General features: G+C 43.0%; 1 protein-coding gene across 1 annotated transcript in view; it reads left to right on the top strand.

The window, feature by feature from the left end:
* LOC109857464 (serine/threonine-protein kinase NLK) overlaps positions 1-14,856 on the top strand; it is a 78,277-nt gene that overhangs the window by 38,556 nt on the left and 24,865 nt on the right. The window contains exons 3-5 of the mRNA XM_020433772.1: positions 1,492-1,621; positions 2,314-2,369; positions 14,387-14,493. Coding sequence (XP_020289361.1) covers positions 1,492-1,621; positions 2,314-2,369; positions 14,387-14,493 — 293 coding nt within the window. The remainder of the gene's footprint in view (positions 1-1,491; positions 1,622-2,313; positions 2,370-14,386; positions 14,494-14,856) is intronic.

The raw sequence follows: 14,856 nt of genomic DNA, 5'->3' as shown, positions 1-14,856 counted from the left end.
TCAACGGCCTCGTTTAGTTTTTATTTCTTTCTGTTTTTGCGTTTGCAAATGTGACGCGCACGATTCCGAATAAGAGTCGCGAGCGTCTCGCGCGCAAACTTTCTTGGCCGAAGTAAAGATCGTTCTTGAATTGGTTTTTTTTTTTTTTTTTTTTTTTTTTTTGAGTATTTTGTAAATGGAAATTCGTGCAAGTGAAACTCGCAGAGATGACACTCAAGATAATGGGTCCGTTTTGGCCGTTCGTCAACGGCCTCGTTTAGTTTTTATTTCTTTCTGTTTTTGCGTTTGCAAATGTGACGCGCACGATTCCGAATAAGAGTCGCGAGCGTCTCGCGCGCGAACGAACCGATTTGCAAGCCCATAACGAAGCTAACGACTCCGACGCCTGATTAGTGCGAAATTTGTCATTCCCGTTTATCTTGCGTGGAATCCGATAGTTGAAACAGACGATCGCTGAATAATTGGATGGGAATCGGAGTGCGAAAGAAGTAGCGGAAAATAATGAAGTTTATAATAGTAAAATTGTAGAATTATAGAAACGTCATCTTGGTGTTTCTCTACAAATTTGCATTACACCAACATATTTTTCCGTATAAAATATATATATATATATATATATATATATATATATGTGCGTATCGTGTTTTCTATTTCTTATGTATTTTTCGTTCAAATATACACGTGCATATCTCTGTATCATGCAATCGTCGCCGATCGAAAAGCCATTTTCTCTCCCTTCTGCTCTCTCACCCACTTTAAAAACGGCGGGGAGGGAGGGAGGGAGGGAAATTACTTTATCTGTCTGGGCAGATGATATGGCACACGGGCGACGACCGAAAATGGGATTTTGGCCGCGTCGGATTCTCTCTCTCTCTCTCTCTCTTTTTCTCTCTCTCTCTCTCTCTCTCATCCTCTATCTCCCTTTCTCTTCTCGGTTGTCGTAAATCGGAATCGGTTGGTTTGCGGTAACCGACAACTACGCTGACAATGAAATCGAACCTGTAGCCGTAAACGGACTAATTGCAGGGATAATAATTATTCCGGGAACTAGCGCAGAGCTGCGGGGAGGAAGGGAGAGGAGAGATGAGTTCTCGTACACTCGCGTTTCCAGGGTTTATCATCGACGCGAGCGTTTCCGAACATTATTTAGCTGATCATTCTGATCGTTCCTCCTCCCGCGTCTCCGCGCTTGTGATTGCGGTGAAATTAAAACCGAGATCAACCGAGATCCCGGCTCTCTCTTCTCCTCCTTTAACGAGACCTCGAGCCATATATTTATGTAATAATTGACACTTAACACGAGATTGGATGTAAAGATGTTTATCTTTAATTATTCGCAAGGTTTTTCTTTCTTTTTATTTTTGATTGCTTATATACAGATGTTAATGATCGCAAGATATTTTATATTCTCACTTTTGAAACAACACACACACACACACACACTGCTTGCCAAACTGAGTGTATATTAGTTTGTTTTCTTTCTGATTTCAGGGCTGTTACGGATCCGAGGGATGGCAGAAGAGTAGCCTTAAAAAAACTGCCGAACGTCTTTCAAAGTCTCGTGAGCAGCAAGCGCGTCTTCAGGGAGTTGAAAATGCTTTGCTTCTTCAAACACGATAACGTGAGTGGTATTATTTATCCCGTCTGCTTCTTCGGACATGATTGATGAACATCATGGCGAAAACACAGCAAAGACGGCAAAATATCCGATCGGAACAAAGTGTGAAAACACAAAGAAACGCGCTATTCTCTTTTCACGTCATTGAATAAGATAGTCGATGCTTTACTCGTTTTCTAAACAAAGTCATCATCGGGATCGGAAGGAGTCTAAATGTTTTCCCTGTGTTAAAAATGTAATATTAGACTTTCGAATATGCAATAGGCCCGCAATAATTATTTTGAGTCTATATTACTGTGTACGGAAAGAATCTTTCTTCTCTTCCTCTTTGGAAACATCGGTAAAATAATTCCTGTCATAAAATAACCAAGCATAATAATAGACTTCTTATTTTTCGCTTTTGTAAGCAACCTACATGTCGTTTAGCATTTGGACGAACGCCCGAGAAAATCCTGTATACGTCGCGCAGTTGGCGTACTGGAAATTTCCGTCTTTTATTTCCCCCGAGGACGAGAGACCAGCGCGCGCGTTCTCGTCTTCCTCTTCGCAACTTCCGTTCGCTGAATCGCGTTGCTTTGTTTTTTTTTATTTTTTTTATTTTTTTGCACCACAGAGACGCGGAATCGATCGCATTTTCTCCCTCGTCCGGTCAGAATGAGATACTCAATCTCTTCCTGTGTCTCCGCTTCTTGCAGGTCCTTTCCGCGCTGGACATTCTTCAGCCGCCGCATCTGGACTTCTTCCAAGAAATGTATCCTTTTTTAAACACTTGCGTTCGAAGATACTCGCGGATGAATCTCGGATGCGGGATTCTCCGAGCAGGTGATTTCTCTCGTCGACGATCGAGGTATAAATTTTTGCAACGCATCCAGTTTCTCTCACGATTCGAGAGAAGGTTTTTTTTTTTATGACGCGAAGTTCGAGACGCCGAATTAGAGCAAGTTTTTTTTTTTTTTTTGCGTCTAATTTGATTTTAATTTAATTCGCTCGATTTAATCCGAAGTTTGTAAATTGCTCCTCCTCTCGTTCGGACAATACAATGCGTACACAGAGGGACAAAGGTGATTCTGCATATTCCGCGAATTTTTCCGAGGGGATTCACAAGAAAAATTTTTTTCCCCTCTCGTTGACCTCTCGTCGAACTAGCGTCTCGGAAGACGCGGAAACTTTTAATCGCCGGCAATTAAAAGTCACACAGGTCACGATCGCAATTCTCTGTGAATTCCTTTCCCGATGGAAGAGGGAAAACTCTTCTCTCGCTATCTCGAATAATTGCCGTTCGACAAATCTACGTTTTCCTGCCCTCGGTTTTTTTTTCGCTTTGTTCCTTTCCTCTTTTTTTTTTAACTCATTATTTTACATCCCAAACGCAAAATCAGAAATGTTACGGACGCGAAATCGTTTTCGCAAAAGCTCACGTTTTACCGCACTTTGTTAATGTAAGAAAATTGTCAAACGGTACGCGAAAAGAAGCGTTTTTTTTTTTCATTTGTCGTCGTACAAGTGATAGACATTAAAAAGATAATTTTCCGGTTGATGGCGAAACAGGAAGTTATTGCGGTAGTCGAGATGAAGTTCCTGCGGGATTATCCTCGTCTTCGCTTTAGATGCCATTCAGCGCGGATCGTATGATCGAGCGAACGATCCGTCGATCGATGGGTTAAATGAACGGGAATGTTCACAGGCAGTTAATCTCGATCGCGACGCGAGAACGATAAATCAGTTCTCCTCACGTTCTCTCTCATTTCATTTCTTCTTTCTCTTTTCCGGGATCTCTGACACATCTCTGGACCCCCACCGGATAGTGTTTTCTTGCAAGTACGTAAATCATCATTAATAATAACGCTATTCTTTTCGCCATCCTATTTTTTTCTCTCTTCATTTTCTGCAGTCAGGTTTAACGAATAAAAATCGCGGGATCGAATTTGATTCGGTTAGGAATGAAAATTGTTTTATTTTATTTTTTTTTTTTACTGTGTGTTTGAAAAAGTGTCAAAATGCGTTTACTCTCTTTTAACGTTAACAACGCGCTCGTCTGTCAGTTAGTAGTTAAATAAAAATAAATAAGAGATAAGTCAAATAAATAAACGAGCGAATGACCATGAGAATAAACAACATTATAAATCCATCGATAAATAGATAAGCAGACGAAGAGAAGTTAATAAACAAAACCCGGGGAGTCGCGCGGATCGATAAATTTTCTCACAGTCGGGAAGCGACATTAATCGCGTCGACAAATAAATAATCGTGGCGCAAATTGCGCGGCCGCGGAAAATCCATCGATAGAGATGCACCCCGCGTTCCCGAACTTTTCCCGCTGTGTCCCTCTTGCTGTTCCCCCCCGACCGTTCCCGCGATTTAATTCCGCGACCCTCCAACCGCGAGTCGGACGATCGATTCTAATTTCGTCCGCATGAAAAATTCAACGCGGCGCCAAAGTTTGAAGCGCACCGAAACGCAGCCGCCTAATCTCTAATTAAGGAGCGACTCCCGATTTTAGCTTGCGTAACATGGAAATCATCGACCGCGGTATTAGATTAAAGTCGCGGAAAGGGATTGCTCCAAAAGTTTTGCCAAAACATTTTGTTGACGCGCGTTTGGCATTGTCATTATCAATTTTTAACGCGCTTATATTATTTTGCGTTGTTTTTTATTTCGTTTTTACATTTTTACGTCCTCCGGTTATATTTTCCAGTTTACTACTTTTTACTGCGAGAAATTGAGTTGAAAAGTAAAGTAGAATTCGAATCATTGACGCGCAATAGAAAATCGCAAGCAAGATGTTCTCTGTCCGCGATTGTTCTCCGCGGATGGCGAGTGCTGTCGCGGTCACGCACGCAGTTTTCAATTGTTTAACGAGGAGATACACATCGTGTGTTCCGGTTTCGCTTGATCGGGCCAAGTGAAAACGGTTTCCGTCCGAGAAGGACGATGAACACCATGAATACGCCATGGCGCGTGCTCGGGATGAGTTTGCTCGATGGTAATCATGTGGATTATTAATGCGCACGCCGCAGCGCGCCATTGATACGTCGATAGTGCGCCATTAGCAGCGGCTGCGGCCGCCGACTGTACACCGCCCATGCATATACTCCGCCGTTGCGCCCATCGCCGTTTACAATGTCGCGCGCGTGTACCTGATAACCATAACTTCTCTCCCTGTGACGTCGCGCGGATACAGTGCGGATCCACGCGGCACGTCCACCATCCATCGCGCGCGATTATCAAGCTGATTTACATGCTTGTTCTTAATTTCCGTCAGATCGACGCAACATCCGTCGCTCTTACGATGATTGCGCCACGCGGCTTATTGCGAGATCATTTTCCGTTCCGTGAAAAAGCACCTCGACCCGAACGTCGTTTTCCAATTTTGCAGAACGTTATAACGATGTGCGAATTATTGAATTACAATGAACGTCAATAACATTGATATTATAATTATCACGTTAAGTGGATCAAATTATAAATTAATAAATCGACGATAAGCGTACGATTGACATTACGACACGCGATTTTTCGCCGCGCGAAAGGGTTACTTCGAATTTTTGCCAATCTCTTCCGTGACTAGTACAATACGAATTTTCCGCAGCTCGAGGAAAAGCGAACCGCACGGTATTGCGGTGAAATCGAGCGATTACGATCGATGTGATTCACGGAACACGCACATGAATTGCATCCGTTGCATCGACGCGACGAGGAGAGAGAGAGAGAGAGAGAGAGACAAAAAGGAGAGAAGAGAGAGACAATGTGGATTTGATTACGCGTTATAACAACGCGCGTTTTCACCGCGCTATTTCAGGGGAGACACGTAATACGCGAAAGGAAAGAAGGCCCGCATGACGTTCTTGCGATCACCGGTCTCGCGTCCGCCCGTATCGCATCAAAGAAAAATGATACGACGAGTAAAAATTCCAGTTCCTCCCTCCCTCCCCTCCCCTCCGGGCTCATTATTCCACACGTGCGCTCGCACGTGTGTGACGAGCGTGCGGGTTATCGTTTACGACGATTACCGAGAGCCGCGCACATTGCGGGGATTAAACGGAACGGTGTTCGATTTTTTCTAGATTTCCTTGCGTTAATTCCCGTTGTTTTTGCTAATCTTCTTCGTTTTTTTTTTTCAGAGAAAAAGAAGGAAATTATTATTTAAAAATAACGACCGATTTGGGCGTTACTTCTCGAGTAACGATATAACTCGATTCTTCATCGCGGCTTTTCCGCGAGATCGAATTACAGTGGTTTTAATTGCACCCGGGCAGGTTACATCGAGTTCGAGTTTGACGGTTTGATCTTGAAGTTCCCGGCGACCGCAAACTAATTTCGCTTCTCCCTCCTGGCGAGAACCCTTTGTCTTCCTTCCAAGTCAACAAGTCCTTGTGCAAGGGAACCGACTCTCCTCGGACGTGTACAAGCAAGAAAACTAGTCCCTGTGATAAATATTCCCTGGACCTCGGGCGCGCGACGTCTTAATAATTAATCGATACATTTCGCGCAATAATATTTGTCCGGTAAGATTTTAATAATATAACATTGTTCTTCGGGGTGTAACCAACGGTATCGAAACGAAAAGTTAAGTTACACATCTTTGTTTTTTCGTTCTTAGTTCGTTCCTGCGCGGCAATTTAAATACAATCGATCGATCGATCGATCGATGTCTTCGCGATTCCTCTGGAAACGACGGAATATAACGAATCCGCGTGTTTTACCGCTTGATTAATATTAGCCGTGCCATTACACACAATCCGCCCACTCTTTTTAATCCATTAACGGCGCGGTACTCGCACGTGATCATTATTATGCTAATGTTCCGATATTTTTCGCGGTAGCCGGCGTGCCCGATTGACGTAACACATTCGCGGAAAACGATTGCTTGATTTCGAACGGGAAATAAAGAGTCTCGCGTGTCAGTGTGCTGAAGAATAATTGACTCTCTTTTTCAATGATTTTGATTTGAATCTCTCTTATTTGTTTAAAAATATACCATACCGTTTGCAATAACAAAAGTGAATCGATAGCTGTCGCACAGGTTCTTGAATAAATTAGATATTCTCCACAGATGCGCTACTGTTATTTGAAAATATTGACATAAACAAAGAAATATTTCGCATATTAGCATTGAGTGGTGACGTGGCGTACGTACATATACGTACACATTTGTTTCTCCTTCCGCGAAAAGAGACATTATGCATTTTTTGCTCTCTATCCGCTCGATTGATCAAAGCAACAAATTTACACATCGGATTCTGAAAGTTTATTTTGGAGTATCCGCGAGCGTCACCGTTGACATCGACGTTTTGTATTTCCAATGACAATGCGTGCCGGAGGTTGCATCACATTGCCCTCCCACGTTTCACCCGAGAGAGCGCGCGGTGGGGGGCGTCGGCGGGAAATCGCCGAAGAAAATCGGAGGCGAGCGAGAGGGACGACCGCGCGGGTGAGAACGAAAAACGCCTCTCGCGTCGACCTGGATAGGTTCCGGTGCGGAAAAAGAGTTTCCGGCGAGAACGAGGCGCGCTCGAACAAGGCTCTCTCTGTCCGCCCAAGCTCGTATCTCGCATTGTCTCCTTATGGTAATAGTGAGATCCGCACTCGTGTGTTTCCGCTCGCTTGTTTGTAACCTCGGCTACCTCCGCCTTATTTTCGACGCTCGAATTCACTCGCCTCGTCGCATCTCTCTTCGCGCCGAATTTAAACAATTCGTGAAAAAGACGAAAGTCATTACTCGCGCGAGCGGTGAGTAGAACATTTTAGTTTGCGAAAATTAGCTATTTTTTTTTTTTTTTTTAATTTAAAAAATGTAACAAACAGAAATTTTGTTCTCGCGTGTATGTAAAAATTTGATATATTTCTGTGAACATTGACTCCGTCTTCATCATTTGCATTGAATAGTTTGATGAATCACGTTTGATAAATTAAACGCAATCAATCAGGTATTTTTGCATCCGCGCGTTATCGAGATTTGCTTCATTCTTCTTTTTTTCTCTCTCTCTCTCTCTCTCTCTCTCTCTTTCTTTCGGTTACGTCAGCCGCGTCTTCGCCGATTATCACACCTAACTCACCACGCGCGATTAAGCGGACGAGTAACGACATTTCCGTTTCTTGCGACACGGGAGATCGGTTTACGTGTTGCTTATTAACAAATAGATATCTGATGAAGAGAAAGACAGACCGCGGGGGCGTTTCTCTTTTCTCTGTCTTCCTGCCTCGGAAAAACGCGAATCGCACGCACGCGTGCGTGGGCACGCACACGCGGATTCCCACGCCGCTATCCACTTGCGAAAGACGAGACTCTTTATACTGACGTGTTAGAAATTATATTGGAAAGCGAGGGAAAATAAAAAAAAAAAAAAAAGAAACACACAATTTATTCACTCGTTTCGCGGCTTGCGCGTTTTTCACAGTCGGTGCGCATTTTGCACATCTGCAGTGTGTACAAAACGTACACGGTCAGAAAAGTAATGCAACAAAAAATCAATTTTAAAACGCAAAGATGCAAGTTATATATATATATATAAAAAAAACTCTTTTGATAAAAACCGACAGCTACGGGTACGAGGCAAATAAGGATGTTTTAAATCTTAGATATGTTTCTTGGCATCAGAGAAAAGTATAGCTGTTAAAAAAAATAGTTGTTTTCTACAGTCACGTCGATTTAAGCGAAATGTCAGGAGCAACTTATGGCGCGGTGCAACGATTTAACATTCTTTTTGACGTTTTTCACGTTGCCGCGATGTGATGTGAATAATTTTCTATTTCTCCTTCAGTGATCCCTTTTAACGTGAGTTATTCCCTTTGAGTATCGATGCGCGGTATTTAGAACGCGCGCTATTAATGAGGACACTTTGTGACGCGCGCGCGCTATATGCTGTTGAATGATAAAACCGCGCACGCAGCAAAAACCGCGAGCAAAAAAAAAAAAAAAACCTGTCACAAAGTGTATGAACGCCTGGTCTTTTTACTCACATCTCTATTTACCAAGTTAATTTGACTTCTATTCGTTCAACTTAATTTTCTTTGACTAACGTGAAATTAACGAATTTGATGTGAAAAATTACGTTCCTTTTCGTAAAAACACTTTGCTCTAAAAAAATTTGTAAAAGTACTGATTTTTTAGATACGTTCTTTTCGAGATAAACGATTACTGGCGCGAACCGTTGGGAACTCTTTTACTCATCGTTTTCATTCCGGAATATCTCGAGGATCGACGAAATAAGAGGTCGTCGCGACGCCGAGAGAGGGAGAGAGAGAGAGAGACGCGGAACTTTATTGATTATCTACCAGTCGGGCGTTGTGGATGGCGCCTAACGCCAGACAGCGAAGGACAGGATATCGCGCGGATTCTTAAACAAAAACTGTTAATGTATGATGTGTGTGTGTGTGTGTGTCCAAAACACAAGTTAAAAAAAATTAATTCCGTGTGATAATCTAAAATTTTGTGTTCGCGTGTCAAAGTCTTACATCGGCGTTTTGCTCGTCCTGACATTTGATGACTTGCGTGTCCGGTATCAAAAGTACAGATGTCAATTTTACGAAAAGAAATGACAAAAAAAAAAAAAAAAAAAAAAAACCAACTAACCGTGCATATTAATTTGCGACAATGTTACCAGACTTGAAACACGAGATCGTTGCAAGTTGGTTTTATATTTCCGAGCTTGATTGCAGCTTCCTCCCGTCGCGCGTCCAGCTTCTTCGAGGCGTATCGAGTATCGCGCTCTGTGGGTATCGATCGCACGTGGAGTTTTCGGTCGAGCTGTGGAGGGTCCTTTGTTCGCGTTTCACCTCCCGTTTCCTACCATTTCCTTTTTTTCCCTCCCCCTTTCTCACTTGACACGCGTATATAAAATATTATCGAATAGCTATCGCTCTGAAATAATGATCAGAGTTACACGCGCGCGAGCGAGAAGAGAGAAAATCAATTAGCTTCTTTTGACGATTAGAAGCTAATTCAAAAAAATCGTGTTTCATCTCTCTCGACTAGATGAAAAATTCATCACTAAATTTTGAAAAGTTTTCTCTCGCTTTCTATATCGCAGAAAGAAAGCGCACAGTGGTTTTTTTTTTTTCGATATATGAAGTCGAAGAAAAAACAGGTCAATCGCTTTTCCAGAAACGATTTCTGCTCGGAGTCAAGAATAGGAAGAAGAAATATGAAAGATCGTTACACCGCAACATCGTTCGCGTTTTTTATAACGTTGCAAAACCTTCGCCACGTTCGGAATCGATAGTCGTCGATAGGCGTCTCAACCGGTTGGAAGTCCTTCTCTAACAGAACGTCCTCGCGACGAGACGCGCGTCCGGGACGCTTTTAAATTTAACGGGATCGCGGGATCGATGCGCGCGCGGTGCCGCACAAGATTTATCGTCGACATTCTTCTCTTCTCGAATACAGATATATCTCGGACGCGCGAAAATCGGCGGCGAGTCCTCGCCTGAATCTCTCAACGAGAGCTCGAGCACAATGGTTCGCGATCGAAGGTGACGGGCGAAAGAATTTATCTCGCCGCGAAGGACCTTCATTTTGCTCGCGCTAAATAGACGCCGCGCGCGCGCGAGCGCAACTTGAAATTTATACCGCGCGCGCGGTAAATCCCCCCGGCGAGAGATTCATCGCGAAAGTATTTAAATATATGCAAAATCGGACGAGCGAGCACGTGACCCCTCCTGGGAGGGAAAAGTCGCGGAAGGAAAAGTCGCGGGAACTGATTCTCTATGCGGTTCTCCCGGTTTTTTAAACGGAGCACGCTGTGTCACGAGTATAATTAATCTCTCTCTTTCTCCCGTTCCGCGAGTTCGTTGCATTTATGCAACAACTGTTCTCTCGAAATCGCGCCCAGATATTATTAGTCAAGATGTTGAACGGAGATAATAACACACACACACACCCAGAGTTACGTATGTGAATAAGATGACTATTGTCGCTTGATACAACAAAGATCGTATTTAAATCATATTCGACTCACAAATCGCCGCAGGGGAGGTTGCGCCATTTTTTGTTTTGCGAGAGAAGTAAAATTATCGAGAGTTCTGTTTCTTTCTCTCGAAGTCGTTTCGCGCGAGTCGAGTTCGAACTCGGTTGACCGGTCGGACGAGCCGGATCGGCCTTGCTCGAATACTTCCAAGTCTAAGCCTCCATCATCATCATCATCATCATCATCATCATCATCATCATCATCATCATCATCAACCTTGTCGTCGTCTTCGTTGTTGGCAACTTCTTCTTTGTTGTCCAATCCAACAAAGAAGAGACGCTCTGTGCCAATGCTCGTTTCTGTGAGACACAAACGTGTTTCGAACACGGCGAAGTTAACTCTGTGTATAATCTTACTTGCGAGAAAATATGTTGAAGATCTCGATCTTCAATCGCGCGATATCACTTTCCTCCGACACTTTCGCCGGAAAGGATAAAATTAATTGCTCGGAGCTTTGATTCTTCTTGAACGTATTACGGTGGTATTAAAGGATTACAACCCTTTCGCGCGTTATCACACCCTTCAATATATCGCCATCGCAAGATTAGCGGCTTCTTCGCGAGAGAGAGAGAGAGAGAGAGAGATATGGGACTCCGGAGTCTTCAGGGTTCTTCTTCCCTGAACCGGTACCGGATGAGAGGAACGAAGAGAGAAAAGAAATAGGAAGGGAAGAGAAAAGACGGGAGAAAACGGCAGGATACTCGATTCCCTTCGCGCTCGCTCGCTTGGCGCGGCGCGGAGCTGGGAGAGAGGATGCTAGGGGCAACTCTCGCTTTGTCCAGGAACCGGTCGACGTGCCTACCAGGAGGCAGGCAGGCAGGCACGCATCGATCCGCCAATCGCGCGGGCGCTGCTTTAAGCACTCTGCACAATGCCGACGACGAGAGAGCTTTCCGACAAAATTGCGCTTTAGTCTGATACTTTCCAACGTTAACGCATAACGTTATACTATTTTTTAATTGTACTAATACTTTTTTTTTTTCATATAAAATATTTTTGTCACGCGTTTGTTTTCTCGTGGTGATGGACGCGTCGGAGGAGACTCTCCGGCGAGAGAGAAGACTTAAATTTTTCAAATGATTTTTCTCTGATTCTCTCGCAGTGTCGTCGTTTTTTTTTTTTTTCACGATTCGAAAACTCGGTTGACCGGTCAGACAGCCTATAGTTCGATCTTTTGAATCCTGGAAACTTCCCCTCTCTTTTACCCGGTAAGCGATATCGCTTCCGGTTATCGTTTCTCGACTGTCACGTTGGTTGCGCGCCTTCGTGGCATAATGCAGACCGCAAAAAAAGGCGTTTCCTCGCCGATATAATCCGATATGAAGTTTTATATTTATAGATAAAAAGAAAAAAAATCCATCGCAACAAAGACGAGCAAGAGAGAAATAACTTGTGAATTGCGAGACGAGGAGAAGAGATTTATCTTATCTCGTTTGAATCGTATCCGAATTCTATTTTATAGTTTCTAATTCAATATATATTTTTTTTTTTTTTTAATACTTGCGCATAAAATTGCATTTTTTTTTTAATGAGCAGTAGAGATCGCGCGCGCATCAGAGGATTGTAAGAAACTATTAGAACTCACCCTTCTCGCGCGGGACGATGCGTTTTCCCGGTGAGATTTCAGATGCAAGTTGTTTGCGTCGAAAAGCGCGCACACGGCCATCAATCATGCTCGGAAACAGCAATAGAGATGTTACAACGTAACGCAGAAGAGATATCGCATTCCCGTAATCGTAAAGTTCAATTCGAAAGAGAGCGAAACGCCACTCGTCGTGGGTGAATCACAGTTTTAGTCGTTTTTAAACTTGATTTTTCTCGCACGGCGAACAGAGAGAAAGAGAGAGACACGAAAAATATGTTTCGTCAAGAAAAATCGCGCAAGGGGGGGGGGTACAATATAAAAGTTCGCTCGTAAATTGAGAATTTTATGTCGAACGTTTAACGATTTTATAAGACCATCGGATGTCTCTCTGGATCTGAAACAACAATCTCTCGATTCTTCTTCTTTCATCCCGCGTATCTGTTCTTTTATTATTTACGGCTTCCGATGGTTTCCGGTATTAAACTTCGTCTACATACCCTTGTCTACGCTTCAATTATCAAACGGGTAATTATGCGTCATGAGCACTATGGGCCGGGCGGTATCTACTCCACTTCGCATCGCGAAATCGAAACGTCGAGCGCTGATGACTCAAAGGAACCAGCCGATCTGCCCCGTTCCCTTTGATCAGGATCGATTCATCGGAATTTCAACCTGGCTGCGCCTAGGTGTAATAACGGCTCTCCAGAGCCGTAATGTACTTTCGCTAATGCGTATATTTTTAAATAAATAACTTAAGAGCCGACGAGCAAAAAATCAAGGTTTAATTATAGCACGAAGTGCGCGCGTCTAATTTTCATCGAGAATCAAAAAATTACAATAGTTTCAAATTCTGGTTTCAAGTTCCCTCTCAAAGCCAGTTCGAGTTCTCGCAGTTTCTCTCTTACTCTTTCTATCTATCTCTCTATCTCTCTCTCTCTCTCTCTCTCTCTTTCTCTCTCTCTCTTTCTCTTGACTTGCATACCGCGCCAGGTTCGCGTCAGGGCAGTCTCTACCTGCATTCCAACCTACCCGGTCGACCTCATTCCGCCATTATACTATTTCGTTCGTTCTGTCGGTCGCTCTCTCGCGTTCCCTCCGAACATCGTCTCCCGCAAGCGCGTGAGAGTTTTCGGAACCGAATTATGTCACACCACACATCGCGCCGTTCTCTAACGTTATACGTTCCCTGGATTGAGAACGCGCGTTTGTGAGAAATCTCTCCCGGTGTTGCGATAAAAAATACAACATCGTTTACAGCAAAATCGTATATACAGGATGAACGATAACTCATTTCTGACGTAAAGCATCGTTTCTTTCTTTTATATCGATATTTTTTTACTCCGATTCATTTGTTACATTTTTACAAGAAAACTTTTTGTGTTTGAGATAAAAAAAAATGAAGTTGTTGTTTGTGATCAAACAAACGCCAAGTTTTTAACTTTTGGCTAGGATATTTGTTTAGTAATTTTTCTAGATATTTTATTTTGTTTATTTTCACGCGTCTTTGATAGCGGATGTCATTCTGCCACAGAGCGAAAAAAAGAGACTCTATCTCTTTCTCTCTCTCTCTCTTAGCATTATGACATCGACAATCATATTCATTACGAGCCGATTCACTCTCGGCAGCAGACAAGTAGATAGCATCGAGAGCGTGTATCGATATTCATTATCTATTACGTTATCCCTGACGATCGGTTGCGCGCTCGGTCACTCGCCAAATGCATTCGAACGCATCATAAATCAAGCGCCGCGAAAATATTAACTCTCTCGACCGCACTCTCGACACGGATATTTCAGGACGAAGTGATCGCGCGCGTGTTACTTTGCGCCGTGTGTTACAGCACGATTGCATTTTTTTACTTCAGCAGGTTTGATAAATTGATGTAACTCGGTGGCAGATTACTCGCGCGCGCACACACATATACGATAATTATTTATAACATGAAAATTGCCACGTGTTTTAAAAATCATGGCTTGTTTTTTTTTTTTTCGATGTTATCGTGCGTAGCAACTATGCTTAAGACGTTCAAAAACGCCGCTTATTATTTTTAATCGGACAAGTCGACCGAATGAGTCGTCGCTTTGTTTGAACTCGGTTAGGGTCACGGATACGATCCGAGACGGAGAATCACCTGCTTAATTGCCGGTTGCCGCGACGCGACACTTTAGCATAACACAAGCGATCCTAATCAATAAATTCCTTAACGAGATATATAGATACGTCATCACCGAGCTGCTTCAGAGCGACCTGCACAAGATCATCGTCAGCCCGCAGCATCTCAGCCCGGACCACATCAAGGTCTTCCTTTATCAGATCCTACGAGGTGAGTGTCAACAGCTTCACGTGTCATCCTTTTTTTTTTTTGTGCACGCAATAATGTTTTTTTCTACAGTGTGTTTGTGCGCGTTTATATACGCAGCTTAATAATAATAATAATAATATACATAATTTTATGTCTACAAAATTAAAAGGCAACGCGCACACGCGTTATCTTAAGATATGTTTATCTTTTTTTTTTTTTTTTTTTTTTAGAAGATGGCGTATGAGATATTTTCGGTTTTAATGTAAAAAAGCGTGGTGATCTGGTACCCATGTGTAGACAAGTAAAGCTAACGGAGTAGTTAAATTAATTAATTAAGATACAACGCATCTCCTTACCGAAAAGACGACGTCAAGCGGAGGAATG

The sequence above is a fragment of the Pseudomyrmex gracilis genome, unplaced genomic scaffold (assembly GCF_002006095.1).
Source record: "Pseudomyrmex gracilis isolate BER0280 unplaced genomic scaffold, ASM200609v1 scaffold_160, whole genome shotgun sequence".
Lineage (NCBI taxonomy): Eukaryota > Metazoa > Arthropoda > Insecta > Hymenoptera > Formicidae > Pseudomyrmex > Pseudomyrmex gracilis.
The sequence above is the reverse complement of the archived record's forward strand: the minus strand, read 5'-3'. Positions and strand labels throughout refer to the sequence as shown.